General features: G+C 40.4%; 1 protein-coding gene across 5 annotated transcripts in view; it reads left to right on the top strand.

The window, feature by feature from the left end:
* The window catches only part of ALG14 (ALG14 UDP-N-acetylglucosaminyltransferase subunit), a 99336-nt gene that overhangs the window by 13755 nt on the left and 57775 nt on the right, over positions 1 to 27806 (top strand). For 3 of the 5 annotated variants that reach the window (XR_015160547.1, XR_015160548.1, XM_086391362.1), the window contains exon 3: positions 23962 to 24093. The exons of 1 other annotated variant lie outside the window; for it this stretch is intronic. Coding sequence is in view for 2 of the 4 variants with exons in the window: in XM_086391362.1 (XP_086247488.1) it covers positions 23962 to 24093 (132 nt within the window). In the remaining 2 variants the exon portion in view is untranslated. Of the gene's footprint in view, positions 1 to 10994; positions 11602 to 23961; positions 24094 to 27806 lie in introns of those variants that run through there. One more of the 5 variants, XM_086391364.1, reaches the window with a different exon arrangement.

The following is a 27806-nucleotide window of genomic DNA, read 5'->3' as shown; positions in this document are numbered from 1 at the left end:
CAGAATATCTTTCTATTTATTGGTGTCTTCTTTAATTTCTTTCATCACTGTCCAATAATTTTCAGTAAACAAGTCTTTCACCTCCTTGGCTAAATTTATTCCTAGGTGTTTTATTCTTTTTGATGCAGTCGTAAATGGTATTGTTCTCTTAATTTCTCTTTCTGATAGTTTGTTAATAGTTGTAGAAATACAAAAGAGTTTTGCCTATTGATTTTGTATCCGGAACTTTGCTGAATATGTCTCTTAATTCCAATAGTTTTTTGGTGGAATCTTTAGTGTTTTCTATATATAAAATATCATAGCACCAACAAATAGTCACTATTTTGTTCTTCTTTTCCAGTTTAAGTTTTGTATAACTTGTCTGTTATACAATGGCCCCTATGTCTGGCCCCAGTGTGTTATTTTTGTTATGGAAATAAAACTTTGCAGCCTTTCTGTTTCTTTAAAAATCAGTGTAACAAAGATATTTTTCTAAGAACATGTTTAATTTTGGTAACTTTGCAAATATATTGGCATTGCTGCTGCTGCTGCTAAGTCGCTTCAGTCGTGTCCGACTCTTAGCGACCCCATGGACTGCAGCCTACCAGGCTCCCCTGTCCATGGATTTTCCAGGCAAGAGTACTGGAGTGGGGTGCCATTGCCTTCTCCATATTGGCATTAATATTTTCATAATATTCTCTCGCTGTTTTTGTAATCTGTGCTATAGTGTTTGTGTATTTTCCATCTCTTTTGAGTTTCGTGTGTCATGATGTTTTAAATGTGTCTTTTATAAATGACAAAGTATAATTTTAAAATTCAAAACTGAGAATCATTGTCTCTTAACAAACATGTTTGGTACATGTACGTTTATTTTGGTTACTAATATATTAGATTTATTTCTACTATTTTATTTGGTTCTTTCTACTTACCATTTTCTTTGAATCTTTTTTTTGTTCCGTTTCTGCCTTCTGTTTGGATTGAGTTTTCATTGTTCTCCTCTTCTCCTGGAATGGAAATTACCCTCTTCCCTTGGGTATTTTCTTTAAACTGTTAATACAGATATCCAACTTAAAATCAAAATCTTGTTATTTCCAGTCTTCTGGAAAAAAAGAAAAAGCTTTTAGAATATTTTAACTGTGAGCACCACCTCCCATCCTATATGGTATTGTTCAGGGTTTTGGTTCTACCTTGTTTTTATTCCACTTATATTACTTATTACTATTATTTTATGCAGTTAGTATTTATTTAGATGTATGTAGTATTTGCTTTTCTTACCCTGACTACTCCTTTCTTTTGGATCCACTCTTTTTCTTCTAGAAATATATATATTTTTTTAGTTCTTTCATGGAAGGTCAGTAAGTGATTTATTCTTTCCATTTTGTTTGTTTGAAAATATGTTTGGGTTTTGCCGTCCTTTGATTGCATTCTGTATTTAGAATTCTAGTTTGAATTTTTTCCTTAATAACTGTGAATTTGGCATTCACTTATTTATTTAACAAGTATTTATTGCATTCCCATTGGGTGCTAGGGATACATTAGTGAATAAATTACAAATGTCTCTTCCTTTATGGTGTCTATATCTCAGTAAGGGGATAATAAACAAGATATTTAAGTAAAATGTATAATTTGCTAGTGATAAATGCTAAAGAGAGAAATAGAGCAGGGAAATAGAGCAGTAAAAGGGAACAGAGAATATTGGGGAGTTGAAGGGAGATTGCAGTTTTTGGTAGAGTGGTTGGGAAAGGTGATACTTGAACCGAGACTTGATGGAGGTATGGTGCAAAGCAGCCTGAGGAAAGCCAGTTCTTGAAGAGGTAACAATAACTGCAGTGAAGTCCCCTGAGACAGAATTGTACCTGGCATATTTATGAAACAGCAAAGGAGATCAGTGTGGCCAAAGCAGAGTAAGCAAGAGAAAGCTCAGTAGGTTATGAAGCCATAGATGTTAAAGTGGGGATAACAGGGTCAGATCCTTTAAGACCTTTTGGTCCATTTTTAATCTTAGGTTTTTTCCCCCCATGAGTGATATGGGGAACCATTGGGAAGTTTTAAAGGGGATGTGATCCGGCTTATATTTTAATAGGATCATTTTGGCTGCTGAATACACTAAAAGAGGCAAGGGCAGAAGCAAGGAAAGCAGTTTGGAGGCTATTGGAGTAATTCAGGTGAGAGACCAGCATGGCTTGGACAAGGACGGCAGTGGTGGGTGTGATGGGGAACAGTCAGATTCTGGACATACTGTGAAGGAAGAGCTAATAGGATTTCCTGGCAGACAAGGTGCAAGATGTGGAGAAAAAACAGAGTGGGAGATGACATCCAGATTTTTGGCCTGAGCTACTAGGAAAATGGAACTGCCATTCATTTACATGAGGAAGACTACATGAGAGAACAGCAGGGCTGAGTGTAAGATATCTGAATATATAAGCAAGGATGTTGGCTGTGCAGTTAGATGTATGAGTCTGAAGTTGAAGGAAGCTGGTCTTCAACATGAATTTTGGAGTCACCTATGTTTACATGGTAATACTCAAAACTAGAAACTGTGATATCACCCAGGAACTGAATGTAGTTAGGAAATAGAAGGCGGCTAAGAACTAAGCCCAGAGCACTCTAGGTTTCAGATATAGGGGAGCTGTTACTGTTGTGAAATTATCAGCCTTCAGTTTTTTGTTCCTCGGTAGGCCTCTGCTCTGGAACCTGGGGAGGGCAACCCAAAACCCAGCTCTAGCTTTCTTGCATCATTATATCCTCCTCCCAAACTTCAGGGTCACAGACTGCGCCCATTTCATTTTCTTCTTGTTTCTAGCAAGCAGAGATTTCCCTTCTTTCCAGTTCAGATAAAACTATATTTTGTTGTGTATCTTGCAGCATTTTAATCCATTTAGAGAAGGGTTTGGATCTTCGTTTAAGTCAGAGTTTTAATGTATCCTCTGTATAGATGCCTATTCTACACTGTCTGTATTAATGTCTTTAGTACATCTAATAAATAGCGCCCCCTACCTATCCAATTTTCCCCACTCTTTAAAATCTGGTATAACTGTACCAACTGCAGTTTCCTAGCAGTTGATAATACTCCTGCAGTTAAAGTCCTTGACTGTCTCTTTTTAGTCTAATTTTTTTCTTAAGTAAACCAGAAACTCTGTACCACTTTAAAGCATTAATAATTGCACCCTGTGCCTGGGTGGGGTGTCTCATCCATATCCCTCAGAGCACTTTAGGAATAAAAGTGCATCAAGTCCCACTTGGTTCTGGCAAGAAGCCAAAACCTGCATTCTCAACACAAGCCCGCTCTTCTAAAAACATAAAGAAGACCTTCCCAGCAACCAGAAGATACAAGTGACCTATTATTAACCACATATTGTTGCCCAAGTAGCATAGGAAGTTTCTACTGTTTGGTTAATAACTTGGTCTAATATGGAATTTCTAAATACTTTTGTTAGTTTTTAGAAAAATATTTAAATGTTAATATTTGTCTATTTATGATAGATATAAATATCTAGCAGATTTTAAAGCTAAATTTTATGTTAATAATATAGTCTTATTATTGAATGGTAGAAATGACCTACTTTTGTTGCAGAAACCTCATTCAAATTCCTCCTAATTCCTCTGATTCAGTACATTTTTACTTGTATTTAACATCTTTAGGTACATAATTTATCTTATTTATAGTTACACAAGAGTGAAGAGAAATAGTTATTTCTGGTGCACTTTTAACTCATCTCAGTCTATGTTTCTTTAAGTAGTTTAACTAGCTTTTGAAGAGAAACAGGCTTCTCTGGGGAGAAACATCTTGATGCCATTCAAAGAAAGCAACTGAGATTAGAAAGGTGAGGGGCAGAACGCTAAGCGAAATAAAAAACAAAACCATGTTTAGCTGTGAAATTACCTGTATGAAAAAAATCTGGAAAAGCCTTCTAAAGAAAATGTAATTTCCACTGGGATTATCTCTAAAGTAAAGAGTGGCTAAAGTAATATCTTTTCGAAAAATTGGATGGTAACCTTTCCAAATAAAACCAATTACCAGAGCTGTATTATATAAAGGTAAGTGAAAAATCACAGCAGAGCTTCTTCCCGGGAAGCAGTCATCCACCTGTTGGCCTGTGTTTCAGCAGGGACATCCACCCCTTTGGGACACTGAGGGAAGTGAGAGTCAGGGCACTGCACTGTAGATTCTGGTTCATTTTTTTATTTGCTTCTCAGTCTGCGCCTTATTTGTTAACCACCCGGCTTGACAACCATTACTCCTTGTAACTTCTGTTACAAGCCTGAGTTGGCACCTTAACATCATATCAGTAAAGACAGAAGTTCAGTGACACGTGAATAAAACATTTTTTGAATACACATAAAAATTAAAAGAGTGAGCTTTTTTCTTATGTAAAACAATAATAGAAGTTTCTGAAAACTGAGTTGAAGGGTTGAAAATTAGGGTCAACCTTCTTTACTTTTGGGTCACTGACTAGATTTCTCACTACTCTATAGTTAAACGTATAATGCTTTGCCAAGAAAGATTATTTGTTTATTTTGTAGGGGGAAAAAAGGAATATTCAGTGCATGCCAATTCTATACAAGACATTATGCTTATGTGGATATTTCAGCATATCTTTATAATCAGTATGCCCCATAATTACCTGCTGCAGGACTGCAAACAGTTATTTTTCTGTTTCTTTTCTTTTCCAAAAGTTCTGTTTGTTTCTAAATTGAAAATCTGTAGACTGCAAAGAAGTATGGGAGTAAAAAATGGGAGTTTCCAGTAACCACTCCAGTCTCACTGTCTAGAGGGAAACACTGCACCAGCTTGAGTCATATCCTGCTGGGATTACTTTTTTTTCCTCCTGTTATACATGTACTTATAACAGGATATTATGAATTATGTGTACATATATATACGTAACTGTATAAACAGAGGTGGGAGAGCATAGCATGGCTAGTCTATAAATCACACCCTGTACATTGCTGTCAGCTTTTCTGTTCTTTTAACTCTGTACATACTTTTCCATGTTGGTACTTGTAGGTCTACCTTATAATGCTTAGATATGTAGTATTGTTGTGCCTTTTCCCTATTGTTTTCAGTTTTTCATAGAATAGTAAACAATTTTGAATTTGTTATATATAGTCTGCAAGTATTCTTATAACTTTCTAGATTTTCTGCAAATGTGAGTGTGACTTTAATTAGAAAAAAATGAAAAACCAAAAGCGCAAATTAAGTACCTTGCTGACATGGAAGGGCGTGTCACCCCTTTGGCACTGTAGCATTCTGCTAGAGTGTTGATTGAATTCTTGATTTGATGTAAATGCAGTAAATATATGAGAGTATCCTGTGGGGTAAATAAGTGAAATAGCTATCCCAAACTCTTACTGTTTTGGTCACTAAATAAAACCCTCCTGGGCCTCTCTTCATATTTTTCAATAGTTTACTGGGCCAGGTGGTACTGAATGCATGCTATGTTCAAACCCCACATATACTGCAGTTACTTTGAATTCTAGTCTTCTTATCTGCATCATATTCATATTCTTGGCTGCCTACATTTATTGTCCTTAAACAGTGCATTGAACAAATAACCTATTATTCTAACATTTTTAATGATTTCCTTAATGTGAAAAAGTGTATTTGGAGCCAAAAGCCAATCTCCGTAAGAGGCATTCTTCTCCCTAGAATCAGACCCCAAACAAGAATACCTACCAATTCAGTTCAGTTCAGTTCAGTCGCTCAGTCGTGTGCAACTCTTTGTGACCCCGTAGACTGTAGCACGCCAGGCTTCCTTGTCCATTACCAGCTCCCAGAGCCTGCTCAGACTCACGTCCATCGAGTCAGTGATGTCATCCAACCATCTCATGCTCTGTCATGCCCTTCTTCTCCTGCCTTCAATCTTTCCCAGCATCAGGGTCTTTTCCAATGAGTCAGTTCTTCGCATCAGGTGGCCAGTGTATTTCAGTTTCAACTTCAGTGTCAGTCCTTCCAATGAATATTCAGGACTGATTTCCTTTAGGATTCTGGTTGGATCTCCTTGCAGTCCAAGGGACTCTCAAGAGTCTTCTCCAACACCACAGTTCAAAAGCATCAATTTTTCAGCGCTCAGCTTTCTTTATAGTCCAACTCTCACATCCATACATGACTACTGGAAAAACCATAGCCTTGACTAGACGGACCTTTGACAAAGTAATGTCTCTGCTTTTTAATATTCTGTCTAGATCGGTCATAACTTTCCTTCCAGGGAGTAAGCATCTTTTAATTTCATGGCTGCAATCACCATCTGCAGTGAGTTTGGAGCCCCCCAAAATAAAATCAACCACTGTTTCCCCATCCATTCCCCATGAAGTGATGGGACTGGATGCCATGATCTTAGTTTTCTGAATGTTGAGCCTTAAGCCAACTTTTTACTCTCCTCTTTCAGTTTCATCAAGAGGCTCTTTAGTTCTTCACTTTCTGCCATAAGGGTGGTGTCATCTGTGTATCTGAGGTTATTGATATTTCTCCCGGCAATCTTGATTCCAGCTTGTGCTTCATCCAGCCCAGCATTTCTTTCCCCAATTTATGATGCAGTCAGAATTCTAGAGTTTTTCAACTTTTTTTTAATTCAATATTAAATATGTGTTTTCTACTTGCCAGGCATTGTAATAGGCAGTTGGGATACATCAGTGAAAAAACAGGCCAGAAATATTCCTGCAATCTACTCGAGCTGGATCAGAAAGGCAGTAATACTAGACAGAGTGAATAAGAAAACCATACAGCTTATTAGTAGGCAATCAGTGCTGGGGGGTGATTGCCCAAGAGCCAGGGGTTGGGGTGGGGGATTGAGAATTCTGACAAGGAGGAAAAATTTGCAATTCTGATCAGGATCTTCAAGAAAATGGGAGCACCTGGGAGAAGGCATTTCAGGCAGAGGGTGTGGTCTGGAAAAACTGCCTAATGGATGTTGGGGGAATGGCTGAGGGTCAGAGTGAATGGAGGGAGGGATACCAGAGGAGAGACGGAAGGGTAGGTTGGGGCCAAATGGTGTGGGGCCTTGTAGGCCCATGTGAGGACTTCCTGTCTTGCTCTGAGGAAAATAGGGAGCTGTTGGAAGGTTTTGCCCCAGAGAGTGACGTGGCCTGACTGCTATTTTAAACAAATCACTCTGGTTGCTGTGTTGCCCGTAGACTGTAAGGGACAGGATGAAACCAAGGAGGGTAGTTAGGTAGTTGAAGCAATCCAAGCAAGAGAGAGTGTGGCTTGTATTACTAGGGATAGGAACAGGGGGAAATGGTTAGAATTTGGATTTTTTTTTTTTTCCTGAAAGTAGAGTAATAGAATTTTCCTGACAGATTGGATATGAGTTGAGGAGAAAAGAGAAATCAAGCAGAAGTTCGGAGATTCTATCAGTGGCCCTGGGAAGTCTATCAGTGGAGCATCCTCATCTCCAAGTGTCTTTATAAATAATATTTTGTACCACCCAAATGAGTCAACAGCCTCTATCTACACTGGCTGGAGGAACCAGGATGCAACCTGGAATTCAAAGGGGCTGCCCAGGCCCTCCCAGCACTGCTTTAAAACTATCTCCTAAGTCCTGTGCACTTGCACTCTCTCTTTCTCTTTTTTCTCTCCCCTCCCCCGCTTCCTCTCTCACCCCTCCTCTTCCAACCCAAAAAGGCCTTTCAAGCTCCAGAAATGATTCTTCAAAGTCCTTCCACGTGTTGAAGAACTTTGTAAAATATTAAGACTCTCCCTCGGCTGCTTCCTCACCCCATGTTGCTGTCATTCCCTCATGCTGCCACCAGGTGGCAGCGCACTGCGGAACATTATGCTTTTGGGCCCTGCTTGACTTCTCAGTAGGGGCAAGGAACCGCTGGACTTTAGATGGATTTCTAATATATATCGCATACTAATCTGGCTTGGGGAAGATGAGGAGAGATTGTCCCCAATTCTTTTTTTAGTAGCATCATATAACCTTGCTAGGGATAATATCCTTTCTTGAGTTTGAAAAGGCTCTAACTGGCTTTCTAGCAGTCTTTCCATGTAGAGTGTGAATTTAAAGACTTTCTTCACCAAACACCTTCTTGAGGTTGCAGTACTGTTTGTTTTATATGCTCTTTATTTGTGACAGGTAGAACAGCTCCCTAGAAGCCTTCCCAAAAGTAAAATCCTTGAAAATTATAAGTGGATATTAAGTAGTTTCTGTATGCAGAATTTGGACTGTGTTTTTAAAAAAGTAAGGAAAGGAAGTACCCTTAGTCTGAGGTTTTTTTGGTGTAGTTGGACAGGCAGAGCATGAATACTGGAAACCTTAGAAATTAATTAATGATAGTGTTATTGGGCAGTGCTGCTGACTAAAAAATAATATAGCACCAGGTACCTCTGGAGTATGGAGTACAGGGTAGGGTGGGAAAGAAGCCTCTTGGTTGAAGTCTGCCTAACTGCCTTGTCAGTTAGGCTCCCAGCCTCTCTGCCATTACCTGGTAGAAAACCTAAGGTTTATCCACTGGAAAGGTTAAATAAAGAAATTTTGGCTTTGGAAACAACAAACCAAATTGCAGATGGGTTAAGACATTGCCCTAAAAACTGAGAGCTTAAGGAATGTGTATAACTACCCCTGTTCCCCCCATGCATACCACTTAGGTCTCCTTTGCCATCAGTTCATATGTTTCCCCAAGCAGGAGATTAAACATTAACTTTAAAGAAACTGATTTGCTTTGGAGAATAGAGCTATGTATTCCAACACTTGGGATTTTCCCCTAGAGAAGTGGTCAAGTCCTGTTTTTGTCCTCTACGTGACAAGTTCCACCCAGCACACAGAGCTTCTGTCTTCGTTTTAATGCCTCATTCTTTAATAGGAACTGGGATTTCTCAGCCTTGGTACTGTTGATATTTTAGATGGGGAGGCTGTCTTCTCCCTGGGGGATGTTTAGCAGCATCCTCAGCCTTCACCACTAGAGGCCAGTAGCACCCATTCCTTCTCCACCCCTCACCCCCAGTCCCACCCCTCACCCCCAGGCTTCCGGCCAAACATGTCTCTTATCCTTGTCGCCTGAAGGTCTCTGAGGGAGAAATCTCCCCCTCTCTCTTGAGAACTACTGCTTTGAACCAGCATCCACAGACTACCAAATATTGGAAGAAAGTCCCTAACATAAGAGAAAGCAAAACTAACCAGGAAAGGGATTTTGAGAAAAGGAATGGGAAGGGTGGAGGAGGGGGTTTTGAAGGAAAACAATAACGTTAGAGAAATGAGAGGACATTGTATCTTTAAAAAAAGCGATCCAAAAGTCTACAAATAATAAATGCTGGAGAGGGTGTGGAGAAAAGGGAACCCTCTTACACTGTTGGTGGGAATGCAAACTAGTACAGCCACTATGGAGAACAGTGTGGAGATTCCTTAAAAAACTGGAAATAGAACTGCCTTATGATCCAGCAATCCCACTGCTGGGCATACACACTGAGGAAACCAGAAGGGAAAGAGACACGTGTACCCCAATGTTCATCGCAGCACTGTTTATAATAGGCAGGACATGGAAGCAACCTAGATGTCCATCAGCAGATGAATGGATAAGAAAGCTGTGGTACATATACACAATGGAGTATTACTCAGCCATTAAAAAGAATACATTTGAATCAGTTCTAATGAGGTGGATGAAACTGGAGCCTATTATACAGAGTGAAGTAAGCCAGAAGGAAAAACACCAATACAGTATACTAACGCATATATATGGAATTTAGAAAGATGGTAACGATAACCCTGTATACGAGACAGCAAAAGAGACACTGATGTATAGAACGGTCTTATGGACTCTGTGGGAGAGGGAGAGGGTGGGAAGATTTGGGAGAATGGCATTGAAACATGTGAAAGATCATGTATGAAACGAGATGCCAGTCCAGGTTCAATGCACGATGCTGGATGCTTGGGGCTGGTGCACTGGGACGACCCAGAGGGATGGTGTGGGGAGGGAGGAGGGAGGAGGGTTCAGGATGGGGAACACATGTATACTAATTAAATAATTTTCTATTAAAGAAAAAAAAAAAAAAACTAGTAAAAGATTTCATTGATGAGCCAATGCTTGCTGCCAAGTTTCCACATCTTCTGTATTGTATCCTTGAATGTGTATTAATTAATATAGTTGGTATGTAGAAAAAATAAGTAGTGGCCTTGGTGTTAGCAACTTTAGACCCTTAAGGTAATAAATTCTTTCCTTTGTTGTAAACCCATTACACATCTGCCCTATAGGAATGCAACTTTATCTAACACCTTCGGAAGATGGCGCCAAACCTTAAAATAATTACTCTTAGAGAAAATAAGTCTTTGTCAAGAGTCATAAAATGTTAATAGGCCTTCTGGCCAGAAGATGATGTAAATCGCCTAAACCATTTGTAAAGGATAAATTTGCAGGAAAGAAATCCTGGTTTTTGATAAGGATCAAAGACTGCTGACTTTGCATCCCCTATTATCCTCTATAGGGTATAAAAGCCCCTGTTGAAAATAAAGCTACGGGCCTTGCTCACCAAAAAAATAAAATAAAATAAAAAAATTAAAAAAAACAAAAATAAAAAAAGAATGAGATCTACCTTCTAAAAGCCCTCATAGAATAAGAAAGACCTTTGGCTATTAAAATTTTAATTATAAGAATTAAAAAATCAGAACATTGGAAGATCAAATTCAAGAGCTCTTCTGTAAATAAGAACAAAAAACAAAAACAGTAGAGAAAAGGTAAAAAAATTAAATAATTAAATTAGATGTTGGCAGTCTACTATCCAAAAAGACCAAGGACATAGGGGAAGTTGTTTTGTTTTTTTTTTTTAAGTGAAGAGCCAAGAAAAATTCCCAGCACCCGAAGGACATGACCTTCAAACTAAAGGACTACCGCCGAGCCAGTTAAAATTGTAGTCACAGCAAGATATATCATCATACTATTTCAGAACTCGTGGTTAAAGAGAAAAATTCCAAAAACATCCAGAAAGAAAAAGGAAAGGAGTCACATTGGGGATTCTAATGGCATTCAGAATGACAGTGGAGAAATGTCCTCAAACTGATTCCCCATAAATCCTTTCACAGAGGACGCGCTCCACCAAAACAAGGGGAATCCAAGGAAGAGGAAGCCTTTAGTCCAGGAGTCGGAGAGCAGCAAGCGGAATTCTCTGGATGGCAGGGAAGGAGTTCGGTGTGAAGACAGCCGTGTTCAGCAGGCCCAGAGAGAGAAAAGACCATGCTGATTTGCGTGTGAAGGAGGGACAGCTCTGGAGCTAGAGTGTTGGGGGCGGGGGCGGGGGCGGGAAGGGTAGGGGGACGCGAAGAGTGAACCTGGGGAAAAGTAAGGAAGGTGGGAAATTCAGCACTCGCAGGAACAAATGGAGGAATCACGACAGCTGCTGAAAGCAGTCGGTTAAATTTACCAGGCAAGAAATTATTTCAGATTTAGAAACCCAAGACCGTCTTAGCATGTTTCCAGTTGCAGGAAAGATTTAAGTTAGCTGTATTAAGACTGTACAGAGTGGGTAGAGGAGCCATCTCAGCGTTACCAAGAATGGTTGGTTTTCAGTTTTGTTTGAACATTTTCTGTGTTTTCTAAAGTTATAATTAGAAAACAAAGTGTTTTGGAGGGGTTTTTGGTTTTTTGTTTGTTTGTTTGTTTGTTTAGAAATAAAGCTGAGAAGAGAGAAAAGCCCCAGTGGAAGTAGTAATTTTCTGAATACCCACATTTCATCAGCACTAATATTTAGGGACTAGTAAAATTTTTTGGAAGCACATTACTTTTTCTGTTACTTTAATAAATAGGGATCTCTTGGTATCATCTTTTAGCCTGTCTGTGTGATTCAGTGAGTTTCCTGATTGTAGGACTCATCTACCAGAACTTCTGAAATTAGCATGATGTGCTTGCATTTAACAACACCTGCTGTTTTCCACAAGGTGGGGTGCTGACTTCACACAGTGAACTGAGGCTGTGTTTAACTGCTGAGACTTCTAAATCTAATGCTAATGCACTTGGTTATCTCTCTTACATAATTCCCAGGCAATCCTAGAAGAAGTAAGTTTGTGAACTGTGTAAAAGCAGTTATGGGGTTTTGTTACAGTTCATGGTTTAACGTATTTACCTTTTTAGAGTGTGACCAGTGTATACATGCACTTTTCCTCTTTATAGTGGACCTTAACTATATTCAATTATAGGTGAAGGTAAAAAATATCTCTAATTTGGAAGAGGATCATTCTAGATGCCTGAAATACCTTAAATAGAAAGTATCTAAAATGTATTGCACTTAGAGATCCTGCCGTGGCTCTTTCAGTGAATAAATGATTATTTCTAAAACAGTACATCAGATAGATGTATAATATATGGTTCTCAAGTATTTTAAGTAGCTTAAACTCCTTCCCAAATCTTAATTGTCACATCCTCCATCTCTTCAACAAAGGCAAATTAAACTTTCTTTGAATCAGATTCTGAATTGATGTTATTAAAGTAACTGTAAATAGTATATTGCAGTTATTTCAACCTTCAGGTAATTTAACTTCTTCCCCGTGCCAATGAAATTTGTATGGGCTTCTGACAACATGCAGAGCTGGTAACATTTTACAGTATGATGCTGTTGTTTCTCCATTTTAAAGCAAATTAAAGACATTATAATAACCAGTGTTTGAATTTAAATATTTACATAAATAGCATACTTTAAAAATTCATGGGCCCAAGTATACAGTAATTTTTGTTGTTGTTGACACAAAATCAGGATGTGGCCTGTTTCCTTTTATCCTTCCTTTTGCATAGATGGAGATTCTTTGGTCCCTTTTAGCCTTTAAGCTCCAGGAAATAATTCTGGAGCCAGTAGTCACAATCCTGCCAGGGACAACATAGTTCTAAGCCCTGCAAGTAGTGAGGCTGACCAGTGGTGGTTTCAATCACCAATTGACCAAAGAGCTGAGCACTAGAACGAGGCAGAAGTGGAAGAGGGGGTACAGGGGTGTTCACTTGTCCTTCAAGGATGTGAGAGGCGCCTGAGTCATGGTAGAAAGTGACGACCCACGAAGTGACCTATGACAAAGGAGCTCTGGGTTCCAAGCTGGGTCCTGCTGATGACCAACCACCTTATCACCTCGGGTAACTTAGTCTCTCTGGACGTCAGCCTCTCACTGTGAATGAAGCCAGGAGGCCTGGATGAGACCAGGGATCCTCAACAAGCATCCGTGATCCCACCATTGGCTGTCAGGTCTGACTTGTCTGAGACAAATGAGGCCTCTGCTCCAAGCCAGGTTACCCTGAGACCTGTCAGCGCCTGCCTAGAATCTAGATTTCCCAACACTGCCTTTTCCTAGATTCCCAGTTGTCTTACTCTGTCTACCACCCTGCCAAGTCAGTCCATTGCCCATGTTCCTGTACAAATCCTTTCTGTCCCATTTCAACCTGAAAATTACCTGTATGTATTCTCTAACAAGTGGTGCTAGTGGTAAAGAACCCGCCTGCTAATGCAGGAAACATAAGAGATGTGAGTTCGATCCCAGGGTTGGGACAATCCCCTGGAGGGGGGCGTGGCTGCACACTCCAGTATTCTTGCCTGGAGAATCCCATGGACAGAGAAGCCTGGCGGGCTACACTCTGTAGGGTCGCAAAGAGTCGGACACAACTGAAGTGTCTTAGCACACACATTCTCTAACACTGATATATTTTGTACTTAGAGTGTTTTTCTGACTCAAAATTATGCTCAAAATCAAACCACAATGATATGCTCTCAGTGTGTTTCCCCTTTTACCATCACTCCCCTAGAAACCTGAGAGTCACCCTAAGCTCCCCATCCTCCTCAAATCCCTAATCCCCGCCTCTTGCCCTCTCCAGTCCTTCGCCTTAGTGTTATGAGCATCCGTTAGGCCTTCAGCATCATTCTCCTGGTATATTTGTTTCTCCCAAATGCTTTCCCTTCTCTGGTTGAGACCCCTCAGCAGGGCCCCTCTATCCACTCTCTTCATACTCTCCTTTTTAGCATCTTCAGTATCTCCTCTTTGCCTTTAGATTTGAGCACATACTCTTTAGCATGGCTTTGGGGGCCCTACTTCTCAAGCTCCATTTGCTGCTGCTCTCCGCTCTTTACATGCCAAAACCTAGTTCCCCAGGTATTCCATGCCACTCCATGCCTCCCTGCTGTGAACATGCCAGAAGAACCTCTTTCCCCCTCTGCTAGACCTGGTAAATCTCATACTCTTCCAAGTTAGATAAAACAGCTCTTCCATAAAGCTTAACTTAGTTTATCAAAGTATTAATTCATCATTTCTTACTTGGTGCTAACATTATTTTTAATAATTATGTCTCTTATTGTATCAGTCTCTCTGATTGCAATTATTAGTTGTCCTGTGTCACTCTACCAAATGGCAGTGAGTTCCTTATAAATATTTTACTTACCCTTGTGCTCCCAGCCCGGTTCTGTCACCTAGTAGGTGCTCTTGGGAGTTTATCTGAGCTTACAATGAAGAGTCCAGCTCTGATAGCCAGTGTTGTAAATGACTGCTTCATCTATGATTTGAATATATTTTCCTTTTTAAGCAGAGGCAAACAGTCTAAATTCATACCATTTTAAAGCTAAAAGGAAGTGTTTCAGCTGCAAGTGCCCTAAAACCAAACTCAAAACTGGCTCAAACAATAAAGAGAATGTGTTGACTTACGACATGGGAAAAATTCAGTCTTGTTTCTGGCAAGACTTGGTCCAGCTGCCCAGGGAGATCACCAAGGATAGCAGCATGTCTCTGCTCCATCTTCCACAGAGTCATCGCCATTGGGCCCCCCAGTGCTGCCTCCAGCAGCCCCCAGCTCTCCCCACAGGGGAGCAAAGAGCATTAGCACCTCCTGGCTTCATGTCTTTGCCCTAACTGTCTAAGGAAGAAGAAGGTCTCTTATAGCATGTAGGAGAGGGAGAGATAAAGCCTCTTTTCCCCAAAAATCCAAGCTAACATCTGCTGCCTAATGATCTCCAACTGGATCATGTTCCCATCTTTCAGCTAATCATCACAGCCAGAGGTGAGTGTTGTTCCCTGGTGCTGAAGCTGTTCCAGGTCTACTCTTGGAGCTATAGGTTGGGAGCTAAGGAGACGGGCTAAAATCCTACCAAAAGCATCTGACTGCGAATGTGAGCAAGAGTGAGTTACCCAAAGGAAAAATCAGATTATTGCTGGAAAAGGACAACTAATGTTCATTATGAAGGACTTTAGAAATCTTTTGGGCCAGACTCCCATAATTGTTTCAAGAACAAACTTCTTTTTATTTCCCTGAAGCCTGAGACCTCCACATAAGAAAAGAACTTCTCAAGGTAAAGTGAGGAATGCCTGCAAGTTGTGAGGTAGGGCTATAACAGCGACCTTGTCTTCTTTGATGAGTCAAGCTTGAGAACGAGTTGTGGGATCCTGATGGCTGGTTAAGGATTCCCTGATCTCAGCCAGGCCTCCTTGCTTTCCAGTGAGAGATCTGAGGTCCAGAGAGGCTAAGTCACCCGGGTTTCAGAGCTGATTATCTGAGCGGAACCTGGCTTGGAACCCACAGCTCATTCATCCTAAGTCACTTCACGGTGCATCGTCATCATCTACCGTGAAGTGAGCAGCTACCAAGTTCTGGAAGGACATGCCTATAAAACCTTTTGTGTTTTTTAGTAAATTATGGTCATCTTGATTTCAGAATCGTTGGGTGAGTCATCCAACATACTTTTACTGTATATTATACTTTTCATTATTAAAAAGAGCAGTTATGAAAGAAAGCTGAAACCATTTTTGGTTGAATAGAATTTTACCATTTTCATTTTGTCTTGTTTCCAAGATTCTGCACTAGCATGGCATTCACTAAATAATAAATGTATTGTACATTTCAGTGTGTGGTAGCAGCGAAGAATGACTTCATAGACCACTTGACCTGCTCTGTTGTGGTTTATGATGCCATCTGGATTCCTTGGTGGAATTATTTCCATCTAAATCACTATAAACTCCTATTTAGCTTGTCACAAATCTAAAGCCAGATATGTCTGTGGTTTTTAGTAGTGATGTAATTCTGAAAGACACTTTGAAAGTTACAAGTTGTCGTATACCCTTAGCGTTTCACTTAGTGTTCCATATAATTCCAGACAAACTAGAAGCTTGAAAAAAAATCTATTACTCTTTTTTTTTTTTTTCTTAACTCTTAAACATTCCGCCTTTGCTGTGGATTTGGTTATACATCAATCGAGTATGTGTGGGGAACACTGGGAGGCTCTGTGGGCTACACAGTAATGTAAGCCTGGTCCCTGCTACTTCTTAATGAGAAAGCTTACATAGGTAGATGAAAAGGATGTCTCTATATGGTGAAGAGAGAATTAAGGAGAGTGTCTCTTTGTCTTTGATATCACTGCCAATTGTGTGAAAAAAACTGGATCACATTGCAGGATAGACACATACTGCAGGGTGGCCATGTTGACCTACACAGAAAGAAAGGACTCAACTACAACATAGTTTCTCGGAGAAGGCAATGGCACCCCACTCCAATACTCTTGCCTGGAAAATCCCATGGACGGAGAAGCCTGGTGGGCTGCAATCCATGGGGTCGCTAAGAGTCGGGCACGACTGAATGACTTCACTTTCACTTTTCACTTTCATGCATTGGAGAAGGAAATGGCAACCCACTCCAGTGTTCTTGCCTGGAGAATCCCAGGGACGGGGGAGCCTGGTGGGCTGCCGTCTATGGGGTCGCACAGAGTCGGACATGACTGAAGCGACTTAGCAGCAGCAGCAGCAGCACAACATAGTTTCTAGGAGTGTGTGACCTAGTTGGCTGCCAGGTAGGAGCAACAGCAAAACAGCAGAACCTGCCAACAGGGCCTCGGGGTCTAATATTCAACAGAAAAGTCTGAAGATTTCTAAGGCCCTGCGTTTTTGTTCTGAATTTTCCCTGGAAAGGCTTGGGGGCAGAGGAGGGAGTCATTGGTAACAGCGGTAGGTGGGGGAGGGGAGCCAAACCTACAGTGCAGAGCGGAGCACAAAGTGCAGAGAGGAGAGAGGAGGCCAGGAGAGCAGCTGCCATAGAGACGCAGCACACTCTGGGGGTGGCAGGCTGGCGACACATGGGGCAGGCGGGTTGCCGAACAGAGAAAGAAGAGAAAATGGGTCAGGATGGGTAGCTGGCTGTCTTAGAAACGACAGGAGGCCGGGAAGCACAGCTCCAGGGGCAGCTGATTCAACTAGCTGTGTCAGGGAGTCCGGCTTCTCAGCAGGAAGGCTTAGGGACTCAAGGCCAGGGTTCCAGTCCTGGCTCTACCACTTGCTGGCTCTGTCCCCCTGGGAAATTTGACTCCTCATCTGTGAAATGAGGAGATGGGATTAATTGGTGCTTTATGTTCCTGAGATGGTATGAGATAAAGAATCATTATCCTCCCCAGCAGAGACCACAGGTTGGGACTTCTAGAAATGGTAATGACACTCATTTATCTACTCAGTGGTGAAGAGCACGTGTGACTCATGAAACACCATGCTGCGTGCCGGCCTCACGAAATCCTGTCCTTCACTGGAGCTCTCGCTCTGGAGAGAGAGGCAGGGAGCAGTCAAGCCACCACAAACAAGTTAATTTGCATTACCAAGAACAGCTGTGAAGATAGTAAAAGAAGACAGTGTGGTCAGGGAGGGGCTGATGGAGGAGAAGTGAATCCTCTGAGGAGAGAACATTCAAGAGAGACCTGATTTGCAGGAAGGAGCTTACTAGGAGAAAGTCCCGGGGCAAGGCAGACCGCTCAGAAGAAGCAGAAAAGGCCCTCAGGAAGGAATGAGTCCGGCACATTCAAACAGCAGAAAGGAGACCAGTGTGGTTAGGGTGAGCAGGGGGCGGTTGGGGAGGTAAGCCAGCCCCAGACTACATGGGACCTTGGAGGCAGTGGTAAGAAAGTTGGATCTCATCCAAAGAGTAGCAGTAAGCCTTTGGAGGGTTTTAAGCAGGAGAATGAAAGGAAAGATCTGCTGTACATTATGAAAAGATCGCTCTGGAGATTCTGTGAAGGATGAAATGAAGGCAAGCAAGAGGAGAAGCGGAGATGAATTAAGAGGGAATTGTAATAGTGAGAGGTGGTGATGGCTTGGACCATGAAAGTGGCAAGAATGTAGGGAAGAAGTGGGTAGATAGGAATGTGTGTAGAGGTTTGGGAAGAAGGAAGCAGGGGGACAGTCCCCCCCACCAGCCCTCGTCTCTGCTAGTGCCAACATAGATCTTCATGTCTATTCAGGAAATCTGTTTATGATAGAGTCTTCTCTTCATTTGTCAATTTTTGGTTTGGTAGTGCAGGAGTATCCTGTTTTGGTAGCAAATATAATAGTTGAGTTTCAAGTTGTTATAGAAAAGCCTAGTAAATAGAGGAACACCAAAACAAGTATATATTTCTTGCCCTAGTAGAATGGATTGAGGGTCGCCGGTTTAGCAGTCCACAGTGTTTCTCAAAGGAAGAACTGTGCCTGGGTCTCTGTAAGAATCCAGGAAAAAGCTGACCCTGCTTGGGTCATGTGGCCACTCCCAAATCAAATGTTAGATTTGGAGATGTGGCTCAGTGGGTAAAATGATGGGTGAAGCATGCTTTGTGTCCTGCATCCCATTAATAAGACATAAAAAAAGGGTCGGGACAGTTTCTTCAAGGCAAAGGTACAGACTAACAAAAACAGTATGTCTATAAAGATGCCTTCACTTGAATTGCTCCAGATGCCACAACTCCTCAGAATGCCTGGTCATAGCCAAGCCTAAATTGTAGCTCTCTGAAATTGTTCCATTCCTTTGTCTTCAAAGGAACTTTTGTGAAGACCAAAATATAAGCATTCTGTCAATCAGTTTTCCTCATTTACTTCTTTATATGTTTGATTATCTTCTGAAACTCTATAAAGTAATAAAAACTCTCTTAAGATTTTGTCCTGGCCTGGTTCTCAGTATTTCTTCTAGGCGACATGGGACATCAGACACCCCAGCACCAACTTCTGTGTATCAGGCATGGATAACTTGAGGGCTCCGTCCATATCAGGATGGCCTTAGGCTTCCATCCACTTGACTGTCTGCCTGCACATAGGTTAATACAGACCCAGTGGGCATAGAATTTTTCAAACACTTTTAGATACACAGTGGGAGGCTCTCTAACCTCACTCCCTTTCCCTTTGTGCTCATACCTCAGGCATCAGATCATTCCTCTCTCATGGACCTGTTTTCTGGGGAGAGGATCCACAAGGGCTAAGAAGTTCCTTGAGGCCCTTGTGAATGGTCGGTTTCACAGAGAGAAGTCTAGGCTGTGTACCCAGGTCTCGTTAATTTGTCGTTGGTTCCTTCTCATCTCCCTTAGGGTTTCATGCCTCTTGACACTGGCTGTTTGTGAACTCTCAACCCAGAGCTGTGCTTGGGCATTTTCCCTCTAGCCCCAGGAATTCCCATTTATTGAGTAGATTGTACAAATAAGGCCCATGGAAGCACTCTGAAATTACCTGCTTTGTGTCATTTCTTCATTCCTAGTCTAAATACATCTCAGCTAAGTGACAGGAAGCTTGAATTATTTTCTATTAATATCCAATAATGTACGAATCATTTATTCAGTAAATATGCATTGCTCAAATACTCAAAAGCACTGAGATTGCAGTGATTCAGGTTCCTGGCCTCTTCAGGTAAGTTATATTCTAGTGGACCAAACAGACAGACATGTGGAGGAAACATATAATATGCCAGGAGAGTAAGTAGGGTAACTTTAAAACAAAAAGCAAGCCTGGTGTTTGGAGGAGAAAGGAGTGTGTGTACAGGCAAGAGGAGCAGGGTTATGTAGAAAGATTAGTCGGAAAAGGTGCCTCTGAGAACTGATCTGGTGGAGTTGGGTGGGAAGAGACTTGAATTTGGAGAGAAATCTCTATTTTGGTAGGATTGCCAGTTACCTGACAATTTAGATGGCATTTGGAGGTACCGGCCTCTCTGGTGTGAAGCCATAAGCCAGAAAGTGGCACCATATGTAACCACCACCACTCACCCTGGCCCCATCCCCTGCTAGTAACCGTCATGGTTCTGACCCCTTGCCTAGCTCAGTCCTTACTACCCACCTTTCTCCACACTGGTCACCACCTCTCTGTTGCCCTGTTTATCGCACTGGTAGAACTTCCAGGCTGGCTTTCTTCACAGCTACCACTTAAGCTCTCGTCCTTGATGGTAATGTAGATGCTTGCATCACATTGCCTTGGACTATTCTGAATAAATTTTCTTTCCTATCTCTAGGATGAACCTACCTACTCATTGCCCACCCTATGGGTAACAATAGACTCTATCATTGAAACTGAGACACTTATGAGAGCAGAAGGAAGTATTATTAATAATTATGCTGGGACTACACATATAAACTGGGACCACCTGTGCAAACTGGATGATTGGTCACTGTGTGCATGTGGTGATGGGCCCAGGTATCTCCAGCCCACGAGTGGAACCAGGACCCCCCTCCCCAGCCTGGCATCTCATCTGAAGAATGAGGTTGGGCTCCTTATATGGCTCATCCAGAAGTCAAATATAGGTCACCCCTCTTCAGGCACTACCTTGTTTTTTCACCCTCAGGCCTGTCTTTCTAGTTCCCGTCAAGGAGGCTCCAGAACACGCTTCCACTAGTTTCCCTTCTGCTGGGAATGGACTGGAGATTTCCAGAACCTGTTTTCTCAGCTTCTTCAAGCTGCCACCCGGGATGAGATGTAGGCTCTTCTCCCTTGTCCAGGTCTCAGAGAGCTGTCTCCAGACCCTTGCATAGGCCCTTGAAGGCCTGTGTTTTTGCCTCTCTGGTGTCTGGAAGGAGTCAGAGGAGTGGACTTTCAAGCCAGAGTCAAACCAATCTCCCTTCCAACCCCTCAGGACGCTAAAAATACCCCCCAAAATATTGTTCATTGTTCTTTACATAGCTATAAGCAAAGAAGATGCAGTTGTGCATGTGTGTATATATATATTAATAATAGAGTGAAATAATGCTATTTGCAGCAACATGGACGGACCTAGAGACTGTCATACTAAGTGAAGTAAGAAAGAGAAACACAAATACCATGAATATCACATATTTGGAATCTAAAATATGACAAACAGAGCTTATCTATGAAACATTCACAGATATAGAAAACAAACTTGTGGCTGCCGAGGTGGGAATGGCAGAGGGATGAAGTGAGAGTTTGGGACTAGCAAATGCAAACTGTTGCATATAGAATGGATAAATGGTAAGATCCTACTATATAGCACAGGGAACTACACACTCAATATCCTGTGATAAACCATAATGGAAAAGAATATGAAAAAGAATATATATATATGTCTAACACAGTCTCTTTGCTATACAGCAGAAATTAATACAACATTGTAAATCATCTAAACTTCAATAAAATAAAAAAAATTAAGTTATATTGTTCACAGCTTTAAAAGATTCAAGGGGCATAGTAAATACCCATGCTTTTTGAATAAAATATTGTAGATACTAAAGTCAGGCCTCAAATTTTGGAAGTAACACAAAAAAAAACCTTTATAATAAGACTCAACTGAGTTATTTTTACTGTAATAATAATGACATCTTACTGGGTTCAGATGTATTGTCTAGTACAGGTCCACGGTCCCTATTCTGAAATCTTAGAAAGCTTGGGAAAACAAGGAAGAAAAAAAGTTCCAAGTTTGTCACAAGTTTATCTAATAGCAAAACCTGGGTTGAATTGGCGTGAAGCGTATTGTCTCATCTCACTTAGTGTGAATATTCCTATTTTGCTGCAGAAATATTAATATTTGAAGAAGCTTGGAGAAGTTTCGGTTACTTCTCCAAACTTTAAAGGTGGGTATTGTGTAATATGTGGTATATGTACTATAATACCTGTTCACAACACTTCTGACCCAAAGGTTTCTAATGGGGGATTTTGTCTCTGCAGTGCTGAAATCTAGGCCCATGTGCCCACAGTGCAGAGAGCCGAATTCCGGCAGCCAGAGTCTGCAGCAAAGGGTTTACTGCCAGGCACCAAGTAAGGGAGTGGGAGACAAGCCTCAGATCCATTCCCACTTTTTCTTCAAGTTAGGGATTTCTTTTTTTTTTTTAAGGGTAAGAACAAAGACTGGTATTAATTGGCTTGTGACATTTCTTAATCATAGTTTTGGGACTCAGGATGTTCTGTTTTGTGAGTCTCAGACCAGGGGGTCCATGGCTCGGGGGTCTGTTAGCTCATCTTGTCCTGGAGAAACAAGCTGGGTTTGTATGTTAACGATGAAAACACATACTACTGATTTTAGTACATTAGCAATGAGTATTGGCAATATATATTTTAGTCATCGGACACTGGTAGGATTAGTGCTCAGTTAGCATAGGATTGAGGTCAGAGGGGACAATAAAGGGAATAAAGATTTGCATAGAGAGATAGTCATAAACTCAGTAAGGGAACTCAGTTTTAGGGGAATTCAGTTTCAGCTAACAGGACTATTTTACCCATTACATGTTTTCAATGAATAATCTCCACGAATTAGGCAAACACAACCTCCAACAAGATTCCTTACAAGTTTGCCCCCTTTTGGATTCTGCTCCTTGTATGGTCTATAGTTTGGGAACTCTTTGTATTATTTTCTCATTGAACATTTACTACCTTAATCCTTTGTAAGAAAACAAACACACTGAAATAGTAAATGATTAATAAGTAAATAATAATAGTGAATAACATATTGAGCCCAGAGCTTTTGTTCTTCTCTGGTGTAGCATGGAAGGAAAAGGGAATATCCTTTATCATCATATGTAAAAGAGAGTGGTCACATGTGTCCCCCATTTTCACTTTATGCTGAATTCTAGGAACTACATAGATGCCCTCCTGGAGGATAGCATAAACCTTCACACATGAGTTCATGCTTTATGAGTCTCAGACCAGGTGGTCCGTGGCTCAGGGACCAATTTCTTCATGCAAATACTAATATTTGTATGTCTTCATGCAAATACTAATGTGTGTACCAGTGTGTATACCAACACACATAACTGTGTGATTTGTTAATACATACTGGATCATATTAAACATACTGTCCTGCAACGTGCATATTCACTTTGACAACTTATCTGGGCACATCTTCCATCTCTGTTCATATAAATCTATATCATTTGTTCTTATATATTTCATTGCATGGACTTTTCCTATCCCTTTGGAGGATATTAGACGGTTTCCAATTTCCACAAATACAGTGATAAAGTGGATAGCATATGGATAAATCTGTAGGATGTATTTCTGGAAACAGAAAGGCTGGATCAAAAATAGACAAACTTAAAATTCTTATAGATATTCCCAAACGACCTTCCCCAAAAGTTACATCAATGTGTTTGCCAAGGGAATGTAAATGTCTGTTTCCCTATATCCTCAGTAACATTAAATATCCACAATCTCTGCCAACTCGATAGGTGAAAAATAACTCATTGCTTCTTTTTATGTTTAATTGTTAACCATCTTTTCAAATGTTTGACTATGTTTCCTGTTTAGAATTATCTGTTCCATCTCCTTTGCCCATCTTGATACTAGGTTTCTTGTCTTATATTATTGATTTGTAATGACTCTGCATATCAGTATGTTAAGGTCTTTACATAAAACATATTTTATAGAAAATTCCCCTTAACTATTGTCAGTAGGCTTCCTTGGTGGCTCAACCATAAAGAATCCACCTGCAATGAACAAAACCCAGGTTCGATCCCTGGGTTGGAAAGATCCCCTGAAGAAGGGACTGGCTACCCACTCCAGTATTCTTGCCTGAAGAATTCCATGGACAGAGCAGCCTGACAGGCTGCAGTCCATGAGGTAGCAAAGAGCTGGACATGACTTAGCAACTAACAGTTATTGTCAATATTGACTTTAACAAGGCTGTCATATTTAGGAACTTTTTGTGATAACCCAGTGATGTGTGTTGTATAAAACACGAAAAAGGCTTAGCTTAAAAGTAATTCCAAAGAAAGTTAAAAGTAATCAAGACAGCATTTCCTGTTTGTACAAATGTTAACTGTTACTATGTTTAACTCCCGTATCGGTGGCCCAGTTGATTTGGGTTTTCCCTATTTCCTTGCAGTTTCCTGAATACTATGTTCACCGCATTCCCAGAAGCCGGGAGGTCCAGCAATCCTGGCTGTCTTCAGTGCTCACCACCTTGTACTCCATGTGGCTGTCTTTCCCCCTGACTTACCGAGTGAAGCCAGATTTGGTACGTATCTGGTGCCAAATACCAGATTTGGTGTTTGGAGGGGAGCAAGGGTCACTCTCCTATGGATGCTTTGTTGGTAATAGGACAAGCTGTTTTCGTAAACAGCTACCATTTATCATTGCGCTAGATACTGTACCAGGCCTTTTATTAATGTGTGCTAAGATTTATCATTTCAATGCACTTTGCTGAAAGAGGTGAGGAATTTGTCTTCCCTCTCTGGCTATAACTTGAACCCTGAATTTGCCTTCTTCCTCCCTCTCTGTCTCATGGCAGTAAGAACTAACAGAGCACTTCTTTAACCAATTTGTGCTCCTGTCCACCTGTGGTTCCTGAGCCAACATCATGTGCTTACTTGTCAGCTGGAAAAGAGCCAGTTTTTTATTCTTTTTCAATACTTTTCTTGTTTTGTCAAAACTCTGTTACCGATACTCTGTAATGGCCTATTTAGAAAAGAATCCAAAAAAGTGTGGATATATGTATCTTATTTACTTTGCTGAACACTTGCAGCAAACCCAGCATTGTAAATCAATTATACCCCAGTAAAAATTTTAAAAATTGGCAATCTAGTAGGCAAATAAAACTTTGTTACCAGAAATGATATACAATGGGCAGAATGTCATACACTCCCAAGTTTTTATAGGAAAGTAATACAGAATATAGAAATGTGAAAACTTTATTAGTACACCGTATTAAACCTTACCTTCCTTATCTATAATGGTCTTAAATTCTCTGTGGATGAAGTTCTGTTACTAAATTCTAAATGCACTTCAGTGTAAGGCAGATCAGCAGATATGTTATCACAATAGTGTAGACAGCTCTTAAATAATATTCTCATTCCTGTTTAAGGCAGAATCCATTAATCTGTGTAGCCTTAAAGAAACTCTTGATTAACTTACCTTATACATGATTTCTGGCACAGTGGATATTATTTTCATGAATAGTTGGACAAAAATGCACTTAGCTCTGATGATTTTGAAAGATCTCTATCACTTTGGTCTTTGCCTTTCACCAACTGAACTGCCATTCAAGTGCCTCCTTTAGATTAGAATTTTAAAACTGGAATTTTCCATATGAATAATTTAGATTGTTTTTAAAAGCTATAATTTATAAGCAGTGAAATGCAAAGATCTTAAGTATATAATTAGACTATATCTCTTATCAAGATATAGAACATTTCTATCACCCCACTGGCCCCTCCCCAAGCAACCAATTTCTGGTGATTCCTATCACCATAGATTAATTTTGCTTATATTTATTTTAAAATTTTTGACAAAGTAAATTTATCTCACAGTCTCCAACCACATTTTTAGTGTGTAAAATTCAGATGTTTTCTGAAAGATCATTAGTGCTCTTAAGGGGCTTCCCTGGTGACTCAGTGATAAAGAACACACCTGCCAACACAGAAGACGCAAGTTTGATCCTTGGGTCGGGAAAATCCCCTGGAGGAGGAAATGGGAACCCACTCTGGTATTTTTGCCTGGAGAATTCCATGGACAGAGGAGCCTGGTGGGCTATAGTACATGGGGCCACAAAAGAGTTGGACATGACTGAGCAACTGAGCACACATGTGTGTACTGCTCTTAAAGATTTAATTATTCCTGAAACTTAAGAGATAAAATGGAAGGAAGAAAAATGGTCTTCACATTTTAAGCTGGAAGTTTTGAGTTTACATTACTAAGTCACTGGGGGTATGGCCACTGTCACAGGCAGCAGCCAGGTTCGGGTGTGATGACTTGAGGACGCTAAGGTGTGAAAGTGAGAAGGAGGCAATGATGTGATGGCTGATGTCTGCTGTGGACATGGAGGGCTCTGCTGTCTGCCTGGCCGAAGTGTTTGATACCCTTGTGGTGGGAAGAGTAGCCGATGGGGCATGAAGACACTGGGTCCAGGCTCATTTTGGCTTTTATTTGATTTTAGATCCCTTCTGGGCCTCATTCTCTACCTTAAAACAAAAGGACTGAACTAGATGTCCTCTCAGTTTCCTTCAAACTTAGTCTAAAATTTTATGAGTGCCATAAATTTGCCTATAAAGAGTGGAAGGAAAAAAAACTATTATGTTTCTAAAGGAATAAGAGGGGGGAAAGGAGGGAATGTGAGGTACTTATTTCCATTTTAAACTGAGTTTTCAAAATTATTTCAAACCTGAGCATTGTCCAGTCTGCTGTTCTGATATGGTTGGCGTCACAAAATGAACTCCCATTTAGTGCAAGTCCCTTTTACACACACACCAAGTTAACGGGTAAAAGGCCTTTTTTCCTATTTCAAAAGCAGAACTACAACATGCAGCTCTCTCCTGTATTTGTCCTTAACTTTTTCTTTTTTAAATAAATTATAAATGGCACTAATTCTTTTGAGTATTTTTGCCCTTTTAAACTGAAATATAGTAAATTTATAGTGTTGTGTTCGTTTCAGGTATACAGAAGAGTGATTCAGTTGTGTGTGTGTGTATGTATATATATTCTTTTTCAGATTCTTTTCCATTATAGGTTATTGCAAGATATTGATTATAGTTCCCTGTGCTGTACAGTAGACCTTGTTCTTTATGTCTTTTATGTATAGTAGTTTGTATCTGTTAACCTCAAACTAATTTGTCCCTCCACCTTCGTCCCCTTTGGTAACCAAAAGATTGTTTTCTATGTCTGTTAGTCTGTTTCTGTTTTGTAAATAAGTTCATTTGTATCGGTTTTGTTTGTTTTTGGATTCCACGAATAAGTGATAACATATGGTATTGTCTTTCTCTGACTTATTTCACTTAGTATGATAATCTCTAGTTCCATTCATGATGCTGCAAATGGCATTGTTTCATTCTCTTTTATGCTGAGCAATATTTCGTTGTATATGTATGCTACATTCTTATCCCTTCATCTGTTGGGCATGCTTACATTGCTTCCATGTCTTGGGTATTATACATAGTGCTGCTGTGAACATGTATCTTTTCAAATTAACATTTTTATCTTTTCTGGATCTGTGCTCAGGAGTGGGATTGCTAGGTCATATGGCAACTCTGTTTTTAATTTTTTAAGGAATGTCCATACTGTTTTCCTCAGTGACTGCATCAATTTACATTCCCACCAACCGTGCAAGAAGGTTCCCTTTTCTCCATGCCCTCAGCACTTACTATTTGTAGACTTTTTGGTGATGGCCATTCTGACTCGTGTGAGTTTTGATTTTCATTTCCCTAACAGTTAATGATGATGAGCATCTTTTCATGTACTGTTGACCATCTATATGTCTTCCTTGGAAAATTGTCTCCAGATCGTCTGCCCATTTGGTTTTTCGTTATTAAGTTGTATGAGCTGTTCGTATATTTTTGAAATTAAGCCCTTGACGTTTGCTTCATTTTCAAATATTTTCTCCATGTCTGTAGATTGTCTTTTTGTTCTGTCGAGGGTTTCCTTTGCTGCGTGAAAGCTTCTAAGTTTGATTAGGTCCTATTTGTTTATTTTTGCTTATAGAAAGAATATTGTCTTGGAAATATAGAGTGACAATTTATGTCAGAGAATGTTTTGCCTATGATGTTTTGTAGTTTTATGGTATCATGTCTGACATTTAGGTCTTTTAAGCCATTTTTAGTTTCTTTTTGTGTATAGTGTAAGGATGTATTCTAACTTCATTGATTTACACATGACTGTCCAGCTTTCCCAGTACCACTTGCTGAAGAAACTGCCTTTTCTCCATTGTATATTCTTGCCTCCTTTGTCAAAAATTAATTG

The sequence above is a fragment of the Bos grunniens genome, chromosome 3, assembly GCF_055505025.1.
Source record: "Bos grunniens cultivar Pamir isolate PY7600 chromosome 3, Bosgru_T2T1.0, whole genome shotgun sequence".
Classification (NCBI taxonomy): Eukaryota; Metazoa; Chordata; class Mammalia; order Artiodactyla; family Bovidae; genus Bos; species Bos grunniens.
This window is presented reverse-complemented; position numbering and strand designations above follow the sequence as displayed.